The sequence below is a fragment of the Rhinopithecus roxellana genome, chromosome 1 (genome assembly GCF_007565055.1).
Source record: "Rhinopithecus roxellana isolate Shanxi Qingling chromosome 1, ASM756505v1, whole genome shotgun sequence".
Lineage (NCBI taxonomy): Eukaryota > Metazoa > Chordata > Mammalia > Primates > Cercopithecidae > Rhinopithecus > Rhinopithecus roxellana.
Genome location: NC_044549.1, coordinates 184527563 through 184549447, shown reverse-complemented (window position 1 = coordinate 184549447; position 21885 = coordinate 184527563). Strand labels below are relative to the sequence as shown.

The 21885-nt window shown below is 41.1% G+C and overlaps 1 protein-coding gene across 1 annotated transcript in view; it reads right to left on the bottom strand.

Annotated features, from left to right (window-relative positions):
- PCCB (propionyl-CoA carboxylase subunit beta) overlaps positions 1-21885 on the bottom strand; it is an 85986-nt gene that overhangs the window by 24501 nt on the left and 39600 nt on the right. Inside the window, exons 6-9 of the mRNA XM_010364823.1 lie at positions 19560-19670; positions 9524-9632; positions 5335-5455; positions 4126-4207 (exon numbers count right to left, since the gene is read on the bottom strand). Coding sequence (XP_010363125.1) covers positions 4126-4207; positions 5335-5455; positions 9524-9632; positions 19560-19670 — 423 coding nt within the window. The remainder of the gene's footprint in view (positions 1-4125; positions 4208-5334; positions 5456-9523; positions 9633-19559; positions 19671-21885) is intronic.

Genomic DNA, 21885 nt, shown 5'->3' with positions numbered 1-21885 from the left:
CTTTTTTTAAAAAGCAAAGTAAAAGGTGTAATAATACAATACTTTTTGAGTTAAAAGTAAATATATGGGCCAGGTGCAGTAACCTACACCTCTAATGTCAGTACTTTGGGAGGCCAAGGCAGGCGGATCACTTGAAGCCAGAAATTCGAGACCAGCCTGGCCAACATGGTGAAACCCCATCTCTAAAATACAAAAATTAGCCAGGCATGGTGGCACATGCCTGTAATCCCAGCTACTTAGGAGGCTGAGGCAGAAGAATCGCCTGAACCTGGAAGGCGGAAGTTGCAATGAGCCAAGATCTTGCCACTGCACACCAGCCTGGGCAACAGAGTGAGATTCTGTCTCAAAGAGAGAAAAAAAAAAAAAAAAAAACAGCGAATTTGGAGAGAGACTTTCCAGAGGTAATTAAAAGTAAATCGGGTCATAAGAGGGGGACCCTAACCTGATAGGACTTGAATTTTTTTAAGAATTGGAAAAGCTGGGCCGACACGGTGGCTCATGCCTGTAATCCCAGCACTTTGGGAGACCGAGACAGGTGGATCATGAGGTCAGGAGATCGGGACCATCCTGGCCAACATGGTGAAACCCCGTCTCTACTAAAAATACAAAAATTAGCTAAGCGTGGTGGCGGGCGCCTTTAATTCCAGCTATTCAGGAGGCTGAGGCAGGAGAATCACTTGAATCCAGGAGGCGGAGGTTGCAGTGAGCTGAGATCACGCCACTGCACTCCAGTCTGGTGACAGAGTGAGACTCCATTTCAAAAAAAAAAAAAGAAAAGAAAAGAAAAGAATTTGAAAAGCCAGCCGGGCACGGTGGCTCACACCTGTAATCCCAACACTTTGGGAGTCCGAGGCAGGCAGATCACGAGGTCAGGAGATCGAGACCATCCTGGCTAACACGGTGAAACTCCGTCGCTACTAAAAATACTAAAAATATAAAAAATTAGCCAGGTGTGGTGGTGGGCGCCTGTAGTCCCAGCTACTCGGGAAGCTGAGGCAGAAGAATTGCGTGTACCCAGGAGGTGGAGTTTGCAGTTGAGATCACACCACTGCACTCTAGCCTGGGCGACAGAGCGAGACTCTGCCTCAAAATAAATAAAGAAATGAATGAATGAATGGAAAAGCCAGCCTGGGCAACATAGTAAGATGCCATCTCTACAAAAAATTTAAAAATTAGCCAGATGTGGTGGCATGCAGCTATAGTCCCAGCTACTAAGGAGGCTGAGGTGGGAGGATCACTTGAGCACCAGAGGTCAAGGCTGCAGTGAGTCAAGGTCATACCGTTGCACTCTGAGGAAAAAAAAAAAAGAGGAAGAGACACCAGAGATCTCTCTCTTTCTGCATGCACAGAGAGCAAAGACTTTGTGAGGACACAGCAAGAGGGTAGTCCAGAAGCCAAGGAGACAGAGACCTCAGAATGAAGCCAACCCTGCCAACACCATGATCTTGGACTGCTAGCCTCCAGAACTGACAGAAAATGAGTTTGTTATTTAAGCTATGCAGTTTATGGTATTTTCTTACGGCAGCCCTAGAACACTAATACATAAAGCAAATACAGGTCAGGCATGGTGGCTCACACCTATAATCCCAGCACTTTGTGGGGCCAAGGCAGGTGGATCACCTGAAGTCAGGAGTTCAAGAGCAGCCTGGCCAATGTGGTGAATCCCTGTCTCTACTAAAAGTACAAAAATTAGCCGGATATGGTAGTGCTCGCCTGTAATCCCAGCTACTTGGGAGGCTGACGCATGAGAATCTGTTGAACCCAGTAGACGGGGGTTGCAGTGAGTCAAGACTGCGCCACTGCATTCCAGCTTGGGTGACAAGAGCAAAACTCTGTCTCAAAAAAAAAAAAATTTTTTTTAATAAATAAGTAAAGCAAATACAACATCGATACCAAAACCTGATTTTAAAATACCAAAAAAAAATACGCACTAGTATCACGTAATATTAATGCAAAAACTCAAAACATTAGCAAACAGAATATACAACTTCAGGAATGAAGGAATAGTTTAGTATTAGGAAATCTACTAGGATAGATTTATAAATAGATCTAAGGAAGAAAATCACATGATCATCTCCAAAAACACTGAAAGTGCATTCAACAATATTCAACACTCATTCGGAACTTTAAGGACAAAATAAACAACAAAAATATTTAAAACAGAAATCAGTAGTAGCTTCAACATGAAAAAAGATAAAATCAGGAAACACTGACAGCAGTCTTGCTAAACTTAGAAATAATACAAAGATGCCCAGAATTACAACTATGATTCCCCATTACATTTGACATATAGGAAGTTGTAGCCAATGCAAAACAAAGAAAGAAATGACATGTAAAATAACTGGAAAGATAAAACTTTATTTATTTACTTATTTTTGGAGATGGAGTGTTGTTCCATCACCCAGGATGGAGTGCTGTGGCATGATCATAACCCAGAACAGCCTCAAACACCTGGGCTCAAGCAATCCTCCCATCTCAGCCTCCCAAGTAAACGGGACTAAAGGCAACAGCCACCTCACCCAGCACATTTTTTTACTTTTTGTAGAGATGGTGACTCACTATGTTGCCCAGGCTCGTTCTGAGCTCCTGGCATGAAAGGATCCTCCTGCCTTGGCCTCCCAAAGCATTGGGATTACAGACATGAGCCCCTGCACCCAGCAAAACTCTTATTTATACGTAGACAGTATACAACCACATTTTAAAAACCCTAAATAAATGACAGAAAAAAATTACAAACAAGAGTATGTAATAGGTAGCAGGATATAAAACTTTATAATGAGAATCAAGAGCTATCATATATACCTTAAGAAAAAGTTAGAAGATGGCAGAGTAGGAAGCATCAGGAATTTGTCTTCCCACCTAGGCAACAATTGCCTGGCAGAATCTGTCTGATGGAACTATTCCGACTCTGGCATCTGTTGAAGGATTGCAACTTCCAGAGGAAGGACTGGACTGAAAATTGGAGTTAATTTCAGCTCTTAGCACAGTAGCAGCTACCCATCCCCCACCCCAGCTCCATGACAGATAGTTCCGCAAGTGTTCCTGGAGCAGTTTGCACACAGCTTGCAGGAGCCGGGGTGGGCATAAAAGCACCCTGTCCTCCAAATATTGAGAATCTGTGCTTGCTGACTGCTGCTTCTGATCACAGAGGTGCAAAGAGATGAGTGGTCACTGTTGCTACAATTCCCCACATTGTTGCGAGAGGCTCTCCTGCTTTGAGCTGAAGTGACTTCCAAGGAATTTAAAGGGCTGACACCTTTTTACCATCTTCATTTTTTTTCTCTTTTTCTACTTTTGGGAGCCAGACATTAACTAGGACACTCAAAAACAACTGCATATACAGGGAAAATTAGAATGATTGCACATGCCCCTGCAAAGGCTCAGAAAAGACCTAAGGAAGACCTTAAGGTTACACCTCAGGCTAATCCTTGGTGCAGGAAGAGCCTACAAGAATAAAAAAGACAAAAACAATAACAGAAAAAAGCAAACCCTAGGGAAGAGGGAGAATCTGATTTCTAGAGTCACCAGAGAGCCATCATGTTGTTATGCAAGGACTACTGAGAGCACAGTGTACCCATAAGGAAGGCAATGGCCATCTACAGATGCCCTCAGTTTGCCCAACACTGTCCCCTTTACTTAATGACCCAGGAATTGCTGTACCAAAAAAAGGTACAAATTGCTCCTGTCTCCCACAGACCTCCACGCACACACTCCAACCTTCTAGGATGCCCTGTGTACTCTCTTCTCTACAAAAACAAAACCCCCTTTGAGCAGAGGGCCCCAAAGATACTTAACAGTGATCACTCTGGCCTCACTCTAGACTCTGTGGACATGGTCCCTAATTTATGCTCCTCAGAGGGCCTTCTCAAGACTCCTGAGCTCTGCTGGCCCTTACTACTCCTATCTCCAGCCCTGAAGTCCATATGTGCCACTAGGGTATCTATAGCCACTAGGTCTTTCCAGAACACACTACTCAGTGGCCACTGGTCCTGTGCCCACCCCATTCCCGACCTGTGTTGTCTGACATGAAGGCCAAGTGGTTCGGTGCTTCCTCACTAGGCCGAAGCACAATACCCATGAGAGTGGCTGACTAGGACAGGCAAGACAAGCAGATGTGGCACTTACAGAGTGTATGATGTCCACCATGTTGTAGGCTTTGGTTGATTCCAAAGGGACAATTGTGTCGAGCTCAGGAACCAGACGGTCACTTTAGGCAGAAAAAAGGCAGGTATAGTCAACATAGGAAGAGCCAGTTACCTTTTGTGGGAAGGGAGTGGGAAACTTGCCATACATATATATATAGATATGTGTGTGTATATATATATACACACATACATAGACACACACACACCTGTATATACACACATACACATATACGTGCATATACACATACATATGTGTATATACACACATACACATATATGTGTATAGACTCCAACAGCAAGAGGAAAGGTCTTCACCAGATGGCCAGCAACACACCCTTCCCCAGGACTGTCCCAGTCTCTGGCTACAAGCAGTATGCATAAACATGTCTCCTAAAGGGCATGCTGTTTGCATCATTTTACATTTATTTATTTCAAAAGGATAACTAAATAGAGCCCAGGAATCAGTCACTTTAGGAAGAAAAAAGGCAGGTATAGTCACCATAGGAAGAATCATGGCTCTTCCTTTTGTGGGTGAGGGGAAGGAAAGGAAATGAGAGACCTCTTCATGGGGACTAGGCCAGACCAAAAAAAATTCAATCTCCAATTCTAGCTAACTTAAGAGTTTCTTAGAAATCAAAAAATTTTTCTTTAAAAATGTTTTGGGCTACTCTTCACGCCCAAGATAAACATCAGAGGAAAAAGGTAAATAAAATCATCTTTCTTTGCTTTTTTTTTTTTTTGAGTCAGAGTCTCGCTCTGCTGCCCAGGCTGGAGTGCTGTGGCCGGATCTCAGCTCACTGCAAGCTCCGCCTCCCGGGTTTACGCCATTCTCCTGCCTCAGCCTCCCGAGTAGCTGGGACTACAGGCGACTGCCACCTCGCCCGGCTACTTTTTGTATTTTTTAGTAGAGACGGGGTTTCACCGTGTTAGCCAGGATGGTCTCGATCTCCTAACCTCGTGATCCGCCTGTCTCGGCCTCCCAAAGTGCTGGGATTACAGGCTTGAGCCACCGCGCCCAGCCCTTTCGTTGCTTCTATAGCCAAACATGACATCATCCCCACACCTGGGAGCCTCTCCACCACACTCTGCTGCAACCTGCCCAACAGGGCAGACCCTGAAGGTCCTGTCAGGGTAGAGAAAGGCAAGCTACACTGCAAAATGAGAGAAGGCACACTGGCCTACAACCCACCTGGGATCATGGCACTCACGGACAGGAGCTGAGTCCTGACTGCTCAGGGGCAGATAGTTGAAGAAATCTCGGAGATTACACAAGGCATCAACATCATTTTCAAAAGCTCTGTGTGCCACACCTAAAAGAACAGGGAGCATATATGATGAGTCAGGGTACCAGCCAGCCCAAAGCTGCTGCTTCATGCCTGACTACACCCTTCTAGGGCATGTCTGTAACAGACTGTGCTGATAGCTCTGTTCTCCGCACTCTCCACTGAGGATGTAATGCCACATTAATACATACCTTCCGGGTGATCCTTCAACTCATGCAGCATGGGTTCCCTCCGTTCTGCAACCACACCTCTACAGGGTCACACCTTTCTTTATTCAGGTCCTTGCTCTAATGTCACTTCCATATCCACTCCCAGACCCTTCACTATCCATCCCTATACCATGGGGGAGGTTCTCCTCCTGTACTTTTCCCTGCATCACCTATTTCCCTGTTTACTGCCCGGTATCTCTCCTGGAATATCAGCTCCAACAGGGTAAGATCGGGCCTGGCCCCCATTAAGAATAATGCACCTGGCAAACAGGTGCGCAGCAACAGTGGAAGGAAAGGAGGGGAGCCACCTGCTCCTAGTGAGGAATCAAGCCATAATTCTTGAAAAGCACTCTGAAATCATAGAGCAGCCAAACAAGGCCATAGACATGATGGAGAAAGTGGAGCCAGGAACTCTCTCCCAGGTTCATCCCACCAGACTCCTTTTTCCACCACTGTCCCTACAGACTCTTGTCCGCAAAGCTGCCAGACAGCTTTTTAAGTCAGATTGTGTCATGTCTCTACTCCAATGATCCTCCTTGTTCACTGAGCGGGTCAGTCACTCTCCTACCTGAGAGCCTTTGCATAAGCTATTCCCTCTGCCTGCAATGCTCCCAACTTACATATCAATGCAACAACTCCTTAAAATCTGCTCAGCTCCTAACCTCAGTGAGGCCTGCCATTACTACCCTATTTGAAACTACAACAATCCCAGTCCCCTTTACCCTGTTATACTTTTTCCATAACACTTATTGCCTTCTAATATACCACATAGTGTACTTATTTATAATGTTTATTGTCTATCTCCTCTACTAGAATATGAGCCCCATATGGGCAGGAGTCTTTCGTTCTGTCCACAGATGTATTCCTAGCACCTAAAACAATGCTTCACACATAGGTACTCAATGAATATTTGTTTTATTTTCTTTGCTTCTTTTTCTACATTTTTATTATTTATTCTATTTTAAATTTTTAATTCCTTTGCTATTTGTCTTTTTCCACATATTCTAAATGAGTATTTGTTGAATAAAAAGCATTTTCAGCATGACAGAATTCTTTCATTCAAGATATATTTATAAATGGGTACAGCCACTTTGGAAGAGAGTCTGTCAGTTCCTTAAAAGTTAGACATTGAGTTATCATTTAACTCAGAAATCAAAGAAAAATGAAAACATGTCTACCCAAAAACTTGCATATAAATATTAATAGAGGCATATTTATGATAGCCAAAAAGTGGAAATGACTTAGTGTCTATTAACTGGTCAGTGAATAAACTAGATGTGGTATATCCACATACTGGAATATTATTCGGCCATAAAAATGAATAAAGTACTGATTCATGATACAATATGGATGAACCTTTAACATTATGCTAAGTAAAAGCAGCCAGTAACAAAAGATCACATATTATATGATTCCATTTCTAGGAAATGTCCAGAATGAAAAAATCCACATACAGACAGAAAGTAGCCTGGTAATTGCCTAGAGCAGAAGTATTTGTGGTGAAATGCAGAGTGACTGCTAATGAGCACAGGGTTTCTTCTTGGGGTGATGACAATGTCCTCAAATTGTGGTTATCATCACGCAACTCTGAATATATTTAAAAACCGCTGAATTGTACACTATAAATAGGTGTTTAAAATGTATGGTATATGAATTACATCTCAATAAAGCTGTTACCAAAAGAGAAAAAAGAGAAAAATATATGTATAGTGCATCTTTTTGTGCCTTGCCCTGGGGATACAAGGCCAAGCGCATCAGATACAGCCCATCAAAGAGCCTCAGGCCCAGAAAGAAAACCACATACTGCCCTACAATCAAAAAACAAACAAAACACACTTAAGATTGTGCTACAGAAGAAACTTTAATGTCATGGCAGACATTCATTACTTTAAGCTGTCAAGTAAAAAAAAAAAACTCAAGTTACATAAGAGTATGCCCATACCTACATTTGAGTAAGTGTATGTGTATTCACACTCATCTGCGTGAAAAGACTGCAAGGGTATAACCAAAAAATCACTAGTGATTATCTGTGGATGATGGAATATCTAGTGGTTTTTATGTTTTGTATGTTTTCTACTACAAACATATAATGCTATTAAAACGGGGAAAAATAAACAGCGTATTTCATCAAATCTAAGATGCCATCAAGACCCAGCTTTATATTATATCCCAGCAAGAAAAACAGGCTGCTACCAATAAAGCCCTGAGACAACAGCATGGCATCAGGCCGTGCTGGAGTTGATGCTGAGAAGTGTTCTGATTCTAGATATGTCTTAAAAGATGGGGCTAAATGATGCTGATAGGTAAGGGAAAGGAATGAGTCAAGATCGATGCCAACCTGACAAGGGGAGAAACAATTTTTGTGGGTGGGGAATCAAGAGCCCTGACTTTTTTAAAACTGTATTTCATCTAATCTAAGACTTCACTGATAATACCCATCTCTACTTCAGGGACACTGGGAAGAAATGCTGACAAATGCTGACCCAATGCCTTAACCACAGTATAATGAGGTGCATAAATCAGGCACGCTAGCCTCTTACTACTGTAAAATCTCTTGAAGAAGTAATTTCTCCTGTCTTTAGTTACATTGCTGTGTGGTAGGCAATCCATTCACAGCTCGGTGATTTCTTTTACAAGAAAACATGGAATTGCAATAATTACTCCAACAGCTAACATGTCTTCACTAATACCAGAATCATGCCCTACTCCCAATTCCATGCCTTTCTGTTTAAACAAGAACTTTTTGTTTCAATGCTAAGGCACAGAATAATCTTTATACATTTTAAACTTGGCATGTAATCTTAAAGTTGTGAACAACTAGCAGGACATGGTGACTCATGCCTGTAATCCCAGCACTTTGGGAGGCTGAGGTGGGAGGATTGCTTGAGCCCAGGAGTTCGAGACCAACCTGGGCAACACAGTGAGACCACACCTCTACAAAAAAATATTAAAAATAAAAATTACCTGGGCATGATGGCACATACCTGTAGTCCCAGCTACTAGAGAGGCTGAGGCAGAAGAATCACTTGAGCCCAGGAGACTGAGGCTACAGTGAGCTATCATTGTGCCCCTGCACTCCAGCCTGGGCAACAGCATGAGACTCTATCTCAAAAACAAAACAAAACAAAACAAAAACACCAGGTATGGTGGCTCATGCCTGTAATCCCAGCACTTGGGGAAGCCAAGGCGGGCAGATTGCTTGAGGCCAAGAGTTTGACACCAGCCTGGTAACATGGTAAAACCCCGTCTCTACAAAAAAAAAAATACAAAAATTTGCTGGGCGTGGTGGTGCATGCCTGTAGTCCCAGCTACCCAAGAGTCTGTGGTGGGAGGATTACTTGAGCCTGGGAGGCGGAGGCTGCAATGAGCTAAGATTGTGCACTGTACTCCAGCCTGGGCCACAGAGTTGGATCCTGTCTCAAAAAAAAAACAAAAAAGAAGAAGTGAACAACTATGACCAAATTCGTGAACACATGGTACATGACCATCATGCACCTGGCCAATGATTGTAAAACACTTATGTACTCTAAGATATATACTAACCTTAGAATAAAAAATGTCACAATAAGATTTTTTTTCAAAGGTTCAACTGTACATATATAAATCATACCTACTTAAAATCACCATTTCAGCAATGAGCTTTAAATCATTTTAAAGAATAACCAGGCATTATTAATTTAATAAATTTTCTATACTAAATCTACCTTTATCACTATGACCGTAAACAATACACTGTATTGTATTGTAGTACAACAGACTGTACGACAGTCTTCCCAAATAAGGTCTGCCAATTAAGTAACATTTCTCAAAACCTGCCACCAGGCTCTTCGGCAATGCCCTCTTCTCAATGTTTGAAAACAACAAGGTCATCTTCAAGGCCTCTCACCTGACATGGTGGTGTGGGTCTTGGCACCACCAAGCTCCTCCTGGGTAACATCCTCATTGGTGACAGACTTCACAACATCAGGGCCAGTGATGAACAGGTAGGAGGTGTCCTGAAATAAAAGATTTCCAGAACAGTCAACCTCAGAGCACCAGAGCTGGTCACAGCCTTAGAGTCGATTCAGCCAAGATGACAAATGCAGAGAAGATAGTGATGTGGCCGAATGAGAATAGAATGTAGCTTAAAGATACAAATCCAAACTGAAGACCCAAGTTTTCCCTGCCTCAATGTCTATTTTTTTAAAAATCTCTGTTGCATGGTTCTACCTCAGCAAGTTAACTTGTAGTGTGGCTAACATTTCAAGGTCATTCATCTGTAGAACACAGTAACAGGTGGCTCTTACTCAGAGCTTGCTGGGCACCAAGAAGTTTTTTAAGCACTTCACAAAACTGTGTCGGTAAAGCCTGAGTACTATTATCACCCTCATTTACATATAAGGAAACTGAAATATGGAGACTGTATGCAACCAGTCACTTTAAATGAAGCTACTTAAAAATACTGATAAATCAGTGAGACACAGTGGCTCACACCTGTAATCCCAACACTTTGGGAAGCCAAGGCAGGAGGATCACCTCAGGCCAGGAGTTCAAGACCAGCCTGGCCAACATAGCCAGACCCAGTCTCCATAAAAATGCGTTTCAATTAGGTAGGCCTGGTGGCAGGTGCCTGTAGCCCCAGCTACTCAGGAGGGTGAAGTGGGAGAATTACTGGAGTCGCAGTGAGCTATGACTGCTTGTACCACTACACTCCAGCCTGGGTGACAGAGTGAAAACCTCTCAAAAACAAAAACAAAAAACTAACAAATCAATGGTTCGGTATTATGACAGAGTGATAGGCTTTTAATGTTTAGTTTATAATATATAGATAATATAAGCATATTGCATAAAATTTAAGCAGAGGAATAGGAGATACAGTGGAAAGTCTACAGCCCAGCCCTTACTTCCAGGCCTCCAATTCCCCTCCCCTAAGGCATCCCCTGTCAGTTTCTTCTCTCTCCCTACAGAGACACCCATGAATCCATGAGCATTAATATATATATATATATATTTGCCCCCTTATTTTCTAACACAAACATCAACACAAACACTTTCTAATGCAAACATTTTCTTCCCAACACAGTGTTCTATACACACTGTTCTCAAATTTGTTTTTCTAGCTTGAAGATCATTCTATTCCTTATCAGTATAGTAGGATTTGTATCATAATTTAACTTTTCACCAACTGATGGTCATGAAGGTTGTTTCCAAAACTTTAGTATAATAAGCAATTCTGCAATCAATATTACTACAGTGCTCTCTGAACTCACTATTCATGTTCTTTGCCCATTTCTAATACATTGCTGGCTTTTCTATATACTAAGGAAATTAGTCCTTAGTCTATCATATGCATTATATCAGTCTTTTATCTTATGGCTTCTTGATTTGAAATCTTGCTAGAAAGGTCTAGCTAGAAAGGTCTTCCCCACTTCACACACAGACTTCTAAACAAATGTTTATAGCAGCCATATTTGAAACTGTTAAAAAAAAAATTTTTTTTTTAACTAGAAACACAGAATTTCAGGTTTCCAGTCTAGCACATAAGAAGCTGAAAGTTGATACTCCCTTCTTAGAAATAAAAAGCTGAACAAGTTGCAGGGTAAAAACCAACAGCTTTTCTTAGATCCATCAGAGCGGTAAGGTCACAGAACAAAGCACTCCAAAACTGGAGACCGACTGGCAAATGCAGAAAATTGAGCCTTGCAGGGCAGAAACCCACAAGCACAAATCTCCCCCAGAGCCAGGGCTGATGTATGAAATCCAGAACTACAACTAACAAATTGCTGGAGGCCCAGCATGAACAAGTCTGAGAGATAAAGACCCCAGGGGCGGCCAGTCATTGGGGCTCCCACACTTTTGTGAGTTTTACCTCTAGGAACTCAACAAGGTTCTCACAGTGATTATCAGGGAAAAACTCCCTTACGCTTCTGACATGCATAGGGAGAAAAAAGAGACCCTTCTGAAACGCACCAGAGCACAATTCTTAACAGGGTCTGCCCTCAGGCAAAACTATATAACCAGAGCCTAACCTGCTGAAGTTTTATCAGAAACTGCTGACCCGGAGAAAAATACCAAACTCAAGCCAGCTCTGGCCTTCCCTGTGTGAGAGGGGAAATGGCCAGCCCCAACCCGCTCTAGCCACCCTGTCCCACCAAAAAACTGCAAGAGAATGAGAGATACATGACATTCATAGTTCAGAGGCACAGGCTCACTAAAAGACTGACACCTACTCATAAGACTACAGAACACTTCCTCTTCCCCAGCTCCTTACCATTACTAAGGGCTTATTTACAATAGTTCATTTTACCTAGTATATCATGTCCAGCTACCAGGAATAAGTCATAAGACATACTAAAAGACAAAAAACAAAGTTTGAAGAGACAGAATAAGCATTAGAACCGGAATCAGACATAGCAGAAATGTTGGCATTATCAGACCAGAAATTTTAAACAATTAAGATGTCTGCCAGGTATAATGGCACGTGTCTGTAGTCTCAGGTACTCAGGAGGCTGAGGAGGGAGGATCACTTGAGCCCAGGCCTTCAACGCCAGCCTGGCCAAGACAGCAAGACTCCATCTCAAAAAACAAAAATAAACAAAATGCTAAGGGCTCTCATGGATAGAGTAGACAGCAAGCAAGAACAGATGAGCAATGTAAGGTGAGAAATGGAAATTCTAAAAAAATAACTAAAATATGCCAGGGATTGGAAACACTGCAACAGAAATAAAGAATGCATCTGATATGTTTTTTTGGCAGACTGGGCCTGCTTGAGGAAAGAAACTCTGAGCTTGAGGATATCTCAAGAGAAACCACCCAAATTGAAAAGCAAAGAAAAAAATTAGATTAAAAAAAACTGGAGTATCTAAAAACTGTGGGACAACTTACAAACAATGTAACATATACATAATGAGAATGCCAGAAGGAGCAGAAAGAGAAAAAAGAACAAAATATAGGAAGTAATAATGACTGAAAAGTTCCCCAAACTGTAAGACACCAAACCATAGATCCAAGAAGCTCAGAGACCATCAAGCAAGATGAATGCCAAAAAAAAAAAAAAAAAAACTACACAGAGAAAGCTAGGCATAGTGGTGCACACCTGTTGTCCCAGCCACTCACGAGCCTAAGGCAGGAAGAACATGTGAGCCCAGGAGTTTGAACCAGCCTGGGAGACACAGGGAGACCCCACCTCTAAAAAAACAAAAAACAAAAAACTACACTTAGGACATTATTTCCAAACTATAGAAAATCAAAGATAAAGAAAAAATCGTAAAGGCAGCCACAAGAAAAAAACATTTTGCCTATAGAGGACCAAAAATAATAATTACATCCAAGTTTTCTTAGAAACCAGGCAAGAAAGAAGAGAGTAGAATGAAATATTTAAAGTGTTGAGGGGAAAGATCCTACCAACCTAGAATTCTGCACTCTGCAAAATTATTCTTCAAAAGTGAAGGAAAAATAAAGACCTTCTCAAACAAACAAAACTTGAGGTAATCTCTTGCCAGTAGACCTGCCTTGCAAAAAATGTTCAGCAAAATTCCTTACAGAAAAGGTAAATGATAAAGATCAGAAACATATATGTACATAAAGAAAGAGGATTCAAGAAGGAATAAATGAAGGTAAAATGAAAACTTTTGATTCAAAGTAATAGCAAAAATTCAATTATGTACACATTCAATTATGTACAATTCAATTATGCACACATTGCTTCTCAGCCTTTTGGCTAAGATCAACTGCAATTATGTACACATATTTTATATATATGATATGAGGGATAGGAGGAAGGAATTAGAATGATTTTGCTATTATAAGGTACTCATACAACCTGGGAAAGCAGAAGTTATCTGAAATTGAACTTAAAATAGTTGTAAATTATATTGCAACCTCTAAGGCAACCACTAAAGAATGTAAAAAACAAAAATTTATATATATATATATATATATATATATAAAATATGCTAATACAGGAGAAAAATGGAATCATATAGAATGCTCAATTAAAATCACAAAAGGCAGAAGAGTGGAAGACAAAAATAAGAACAAACACAACAAAAAGAAAACAGTAACAAATATGGTAGATATTAATCCAACTATACCAACAATCTCTCTGAATGTCAATGGTCTAAATGTATCAATTAAAAGATAGATTGTCAGACTTGATCAAGAATCTGTCAAGACACAACTATATGGGATGTCTACAAAAAACCCACTTGAAATAGACACATAAAGATTAAAAGTAAATGACTGCAGAAATACATTACATGCTAAGACTAATCAAAAGAAATCAGGAGTAGCTATATTAATTTCAGACAGAAAAGGCTTCAGACCAAGGAAAGTTATTATACAGAGGAATTCTGAATAATGATAAAGGGGTCAATTCTCCAAGGAGACAAACAGTCCTTCATGTGTATGCACCTAACAACAGAGCATCAAAATAACATGAGGCAAATACTGATAGCACTGGAAGGAGAAATAGATGAATCCATGATTACAGTTGAAGATCTCAATACTCCTCTATCAAAAGCAGACAGATCCAGCAGGCAGAAACAATAAAGACACAGATGAACTCAGTAACACCAATCAGCTGGGCACAGTGGCTCATGCCTATAATCCCAGGAACTCAAGGGCCCTAGGTGAGAGGATTACTTGAGGCCAGGGGTTAAGACCAGCCTATGACAATATGGCAAGACCCCGTCTCTATAAAAATTAAAATAAGTAAAAATTAGCCTGGTCAACATGGTGAAACCCTGTCTCTGCAAAAATTAAAAAATTGGCCACACATGGTGGCACACACCTATAGTCTACCCAGCTACTCAGGAGGCTAAGGTGAGAGGATTGCTTGACCCCAGGAAGTCAAGGATGCAGTGAGCTGAGATCGCACCACTGCTCTTCAGCCTGGGCGACAGAGCGAGACTCTTGTCTCAAAAACATAAATTAAATAAAAAATTATCCAGGTGTGTTGGCATGTGCCTGTCATCCCAGCTACACAGGAGGATCACTTGCGCCCAGGAAGTCGAGGCTTTGGTAAGCTATGATCATACCACTGTACTCCAGCCTGGGCAACAGAGTGAGACCCTGTCTCTAAAAATTTTTTATAGAAGACCAGGTGCAGTAGCTTATACCTGTAATCCCAGCACTTTGGGAGGGAGGAGGATTGCTTGAGTCCAGGAGTTCAAGACCAGTCTAAGCAACACAGTAAGACCAGTTGTCTACATAAAAAATAAAAATAAAAATAAAAAATAAGCAGGCATGGCAGTGTGTACCTGTAGTCCCAGCTACACAGGAGGCTGAGGCAGGAGGAGCACTTGAACCTGGGAACTGAAGCAGTTTGCAGTGAGCCGAGATCACACCACTGCACTCCAGCCTGGGTGAGAGGGGGAGACTCCGTCTCAAAAAATAAAAAAAAATAATAATAAAAAACATTTTAAAAAGTAAAATAAATAGAAATCATTTTTAAAATTAAAGAAAAACGGTACCAATAAACTGGATATGATGGACACACTTCCTCTAACAACAGAATACACTTTCTTCTCAAGCTCCCATGGAACATTCACCAAGATAGACTACATTCTGAGTCATAAACATACCTTAATTTAGAAGAACAGGAATCATACGAAAAGGCACTCAGCCTTATTAGTTATGGACTAATGCAAATTGAGTCAAAGCAAATTGAGAACACAATAAGAGACTATACCACAAGCATCAAACTGGCACAATTAAAATATGTTAATATAAATGCTGGCAAGGATGTGAAACAACTGAAATTCTCAAACTGCTGGCTGCAGCCTCTTTAGTAAACAGACGGGCACTATCTAGAGAAGCTGAAGACATATATATCCTATGACCTGAGATTGCCTCTAATGTAAAATGCTTACATCAGCATCAGAAACTAAAACGTGCATGCCAAGATACATGTAGAAAAATGTTTACATCGGCATCATTTGCAATGGCAAATATCTTGAAATAATTTAAATGTCCGTCAGCAGTGGAATGAATGAATACGTTAAGAAATACTTACTATGGCTGCGCACGGTGGCTCACGTCTGTACTCCCAGCACTTTAGGAGGCTGAGGCAGGCGGATTACTCGAGACCAAGTATTGGAGACCACCCTGGCCAACATAGCAAAATCCATCTCTACCAAAAATACAAAAAATTAGCCAGATGTGTGGTGGCACATGCCTGTAGTCCCAGCTACTTGGGAGGCTGAGGTGTGAGAATCACATAAACCCAGGAGGCAAAGGTTGCAGTGAGGCGAGATCCGTGTCACTGCACTCCAATCTGGGTGACAGAGCATGACTCCATCTCAAAAAAAAAAAAAAAACCATACATATATATATATATACACACACACACACACACACACACATACACACAGACACACACACTTACTACAGAGCTATTAAAGTGAATGAACTACGTTTTCAAAGAACAACATAGATAAAAACATAATCAGCCAGAAGCCATGCACAAAAGAAAGCATAATATATGGTTTCACTTAACATAAAGGTCAAAACAGGAAACACTAATCCACATTGTTTAGTGAGGCAATTTTTATTTTCAACTATGAAGCAAAGCACATAAAAACACTACCATAAAAGCTGAGACAATAAAGAATTCTATGCAGGATGGAGGCTACAGTGATCCTTAGGAAGGATCATCATGACAGGGCTCTTGAAGAGCTATTTCCTGACCTGGGTTATTATTAATTTTTTTTTTTTTTTTTTTTTAAGACAGAGTCTTGCTCTGCCACCCAGGCGCGCTTGGCTCACTGCAACCTCCGCCTCTCAGGTTCAAGTGATTCTCCTGCCTCAGCCTCCCGAGTAGCTGGTACTACAAGCACATACCACCACACTTGGCTAATTTTTATATTTTTAGTAGAGACAGGGTTTCATCATGTTGACCAGGCTGGTCTCAAACTACCAGCCTCAAGTGATCCACCCACCTCAGCCTCCCAAAGCACTGGGATTAGAGGTGTGAGTCACCCCACCCAGCCTGACCTGCGTATTATTTACACACATTTTCACTTTGTAATAACTGCTAAACTATACTTATGTACTTTCCTGAATATGTATTATATTACAAAATTTAAAATGATTACGAATTTTAAAATTTGTAAATTTGACTCTCAAAGGAGTCAGTGACAGAAGCAGTCAGGAGGATTCTGTAATAATCAGATGGGAAATGACGTGCTTGAATCAAAGTGGTAGCAGTTTTGGTAGTAAGAAGTAAGTAGTAGTGCTAAGAAGCAATTTGATTATATTGTGGATTATATTCTAAAGTAAAACCAACAGGACCTTCTGACTAAATTTAGGATGTGATAGCAAAAGATGAGTCCAAATAGTGTCAAAGCTTTTACCTAAGCCACTGGAAGACTAGACTTGCCATTTAAAACGGCAAAGGCTGTAGGAGAGCAATGCAGGAGGAGCTTGGTAGAAATCAAAACCTGTTACGTGTGAGATACCCATTAAAGTTCAAATGGAAATTGTGGTAGGCTCTTAAACATATAATCCTGGAGAAACAGATTTGAGAGTTGTCAGCATATGGATCAGTATTTAAAGTCATGAGACTGGAGTGATCAGTTAGAGCAAATGTTGTGAAGAGGTAAGACAAAGGGTGAGAAATGTTAACTGGATTAAGTGATGCAGCAATCACTGGTATCTCTGACATAAGAAATTGTTATTATCAGTGACTTTGCTTAGAACAATACCCTTTTTATCATAATGTCCAAATAGATGTAGATCTATTTATCAATTCTGTAATGTCCCTTGGTCTTTCTGTCCATTTACTTACAAGTTCTTTAGACTGTTTTAGTTATTGTAGTTTTAAATCCTGGCACCTGGTAGGGCTAACTCCTCATTACACTACTTTCATAGAATGTTTATTCTTGCATGTTTCTTCCTCTCATAAGAATGTTATAATTACCTTGTGTAGTCCTTTAAAAAAAACTTAGTCTTTTCCACTGTACTCTTATTAAATACACAGAATATTTAAGATGTAGAATGGCGACAGCTTGATAATGTTGCTGAGGACAAGAAAGGAAGTCTCACTAATATGCAATTATTAACTAAAGTTTCGTAAGCAGAAAATGAGATTGCTTAGAATAAAACACAGAATTAAAAGAGAAAGCAGTTGGAATGGACTCCAGCATCTAGAGTCTGAATGGAATCATGTAAATTGCCAATGGAAACGAGGAAGGTATGGTCAGAGTTGTGAGAAGAAATGCCAGAATATGGTATAATGGAAGCCAAGGGAACACTGTTGAAAGACTGATGAAGATGAGAGTTAAACTGCATTTACGGTGATGCAAAAGTCACTGAGGACCTTAAAAAAATGATTTAGTGGTCTAGGGGTCAAAGCTAAATTAACATGTGTTGAAGAATGGGATGGCAAGAGAGAAACAGAGCAAGAGCTACAGGAGTATGCCAACTAGAGGACAGTTTTTGTTTTGATGATAGGAAAGACCTAAGCGTGATTAAGTTTTGATGGGAGGATCCAGTACCAAGGGAGAGACTGAAGATACTAAAGAGAGGAGCAAAGGGACACTATAAGGGTCCTGAAGAGGGGTGGAGAGTTATATTCAGTAATGTGGACATGTGTAGCAGGAGGAAAGGATGACTTTAGTCAGGGGAATTGATCCCACACCTCCCTTCATAACAGGCAGGAAGGAGGAGAGAATGGGGGTAGCACCATTTAGGTATGTATATATAGATTTAGTAAGCAAAATTCAGAAAATTCTGCATTGTCCACCAAGTAAGAGAAGTGGTCATCTTACCTTTATTTATTTATTTTTTTATTTTTGAGGCAGGGTCTTCCTCTGTCCCCAGAGCTAGAGTGCAGTGGCACGATCTTGGCTCACTGCTGCTTCGATATTCTGGACTCAAGTGATCCTCCCACCTCAGCCTCCCAAGTAGCTGAGACCACAGGTATGCACCACCATGCCCAGCTAATTTTTGTATTTTTTTGTAGAGATGGGGTTTCACTATGTTGCCCAGGCTGGTCTCAAACTCCTGAGCTCAAGTGATCCGCCTGCATCAGCCTCCCAAAATGCTGGGATTACAGGCGTGAGCCACTGTGCATAGCCCATCTTAAATTTGATTAATAAAAGTTACTCCTATTGTTGAACACTTAAACTGCTTTCAGTATGTCACTAAGAACAGAATAGTTGAGTCAAAGTGGTAAGCACTTTGTGAAACTTCTGAACTCCTACTGCCTAACTTCCCTCGAGAATAAAGGGTTTCCCATTTACACTCCCTCTAGAACTCCTCTCCTCATGTTGGATGGCTATCATTACTTTTTCCCCCCAACCGTTCTGTCTTAGCATCCAATGTTCACTTTTATTAATATTTTAAGAAGAAAAGGCTGATTTTTTTAAAGCAGCGTTTGAGATTAATGGTAATTACTCATGTATAAGTTCAAATAGACTTCATTTAAAAATATTTTTAAAATATAAGTCCGTTAAAAGTCATGTAATAAAGATATGTACCTCTCAAAATGAAGTGTGAGATCAGATTTATCCATTACCATTATGGACACAAAGTAATAAAATGACAAGGAGCTGAAGAAATACAGGTGAAACATCAGAAACAACTTTCCAATAAACGGATTACAGAAAAGCCATCCATGAGAAACTTCTTGAATAGGACTCAGTAAACAGTTATCTATCTGTTCAGAGGACAGGTTTCATTGATTACCTGGAAATCATTTGCAATTCAGATCAACAAGTAAAATCACCCACCAATGAAGTACATAAGCACCCCCTGCCACTGAACCCCCACGAGCTACAGATTCCATGCCAAAACCCTCTCTCCACTAACACCTTATCATCACTATGCTGAAAACCAATGAGAATGCAGATAACCTAGATCTGGGTCAGGAATTATTTTTATTGCAGGTAAGGAACTGCACAAATCTCAAAGGGCACCAGAAACAGGCCCTTCTTTCTTACCTTTACCATGAACGTGAAGTCTGTTAGGGCTGGGGAGTAGACGGCCCCACCAGCACATGGGCCCATGATCAGAGAAATCTGAGGGATGACTCCGGATGCCGTAACATTCCTCTGCCAAAACAGAAAAGAAAAGGCATCTGGTTACAGAGATGTCTGAGGCATTATCTGCAGAAAGATAAAGACAACAATACGATAACATTTGGCTTTTTTTCCACAGAAATTCTATACAGGAGGCAACAGACCTAATCAGTAAAGTTCTTGAAGAATTATATGTGCATTTTCTCCCCGTAACTGCTGGGATGGTCAGCATATTACTTTCTGAGGCAAATATTTTCTCTCCCCTCCCCTCCTGCGCAGCAGGTTCCCTAAAACCTTCACTAAGGGCATGAGGTACAGAGTGTGTCCCACCGTCCACACCACAGTTCCAAACACAAAGCCCCCTGTCTGTGTAAAGCTGTCTGAAAGAAGAATGAAAACCTCATGCAGAGTTTGGAAAGCCAACACTTATCCTGGTGCCCTGCCCTCTATTTTGAGTCCCTCCACACCCTCCACAGAAGGCACACAGTAGTCACTTGGCAAGGGTACAAGGCAGGTGCTTCTTGACATTGAGTACCCAATGTCTACTCTGCCCATCCCCAGAAAAGGCATGCAGCAGAGAAGGAGGTAGAAGGAGCCAGAAAGCCTCCATAAGGACATTGTGTTGTGAAGGACTAAGCTTCAGTCCACCTCCTAGGAAAGACAGGATGTGGTGGCTCAAAGACCCAGGCAAGATGATAAAGGCCCAATTACTCTTTTGCCCTACTTCCAACCCCTTTCCTTCTCCTAAGTCCCATCAGTTTAGGAAAAAGTAGTTTCACTTTTCAGCCTGCCTTGGCTCTAAGCCCAATCTCTACACAGCTAAGGACAGTGCAAAATGTAATCTGTACTTTCTGCAAAAATATCAAGGTAGTTGGGGAGACTTCCAGCTGTGGCAGAGTGAAGAGTTCAGAAAATTCTCTCCCCAAAAACAACCGGACAACATTGTCAAAAACAAGTATTTCAGGGTTCTAAAAATGAGCCAAATGTAATAAACTGATAAGTGTTTATTCATTAAAAACTGCTGAAGTTGAGATAAGAACAGTGAGAGCCTGTGGCATTCTTTTTTTTTTTTTTTTTTTTTTTTTGAGATGGAGTCTCTCTCTGTCCCCCAGGCTGGAGAGCAGTGGCGCGATCTCGGCTCACTGCAAGCTCCGCCTCCCAGATTCATGCCATTCTCCTGCCTCAGCCTCCCGAGTAGCTGGGACTACAGGTGCCCACCACCATGCCCGGCTAATTTTTTTGTGTTTTTTAGTAGAGACGGGGGTTTCACCATGTTAGCCAGGATGGTCTCGATCTCCTGACCTCGTGATCCGCCCGTCTCGGCCTCCCAAAGTGCTGGGATTACAGGCGTGAGCCACCGCACCCGGCCCACCTGTGGCATTCTTAACCAAGGCTGCCGTCATTGCCCATACCAGCTCAAAATGTCCTACTGGATGAAAGAAAATAACACCAGACTGTAATTCAAATCCACAAGAACCAATTAAGAGTGCTGAAAATGATAAATATGTGATTATAAATACTGCATAAGTATAGTTCTCTTTTCTTAGTACTTTGAAAGACAAGACTGTATAAAGCAATAATTAACACTGTTTTGAGTATTATATAACAATAAAAGCACAAATGAAGGGGGCGAAAATGGAGCTACATTGGAGCAAAGCTCCTATGTTTTACCAGAATTAAGTCAGTATTAATTTGAAGCAGATTGTGATAAATTAAGATATATAGTAACCCTTAAAGCAACTACAAAAAATAAATCAAAAAATACAGCTAAAAAACACCAGAAATTAAAATAGTACACTAAAAATAAATGCTTACCATAAAAGAGCTGAGTGACATCACAGAAGAGAGAATAGGAAGCTCCAGGAATCCGAGATCAAAACAACTATTCAACTGATAGAAACTGTCCAAAGCAACTATTTTTGAACTCTGGAGTCCAGTCAAACACTTCAGGGCCCAGAGGAGAGTTTGATAAACCAGCAAGTAAATTTCAATAAATTTCACATTTATTAATAACATGGCTGCTATAATCCCCCAGCCAACAGACCATGGCAGGTAGCCACGAAGATGTTCCTAGTGTAGCCAGCTGGTGCCAGATTGGGAAATGAGAACCTTTGCATCTTGGTTTTTCAATCTTGAAAACTCAAGGTTGTGTGTTCTGATTGCTGACCACTGCTTTTGATGGCTGAGGGGCCAAGCATAGAGGCTGGCATTGTTTCAACCCCGATGGGCTCAAGCAGCGTCCCAGCCA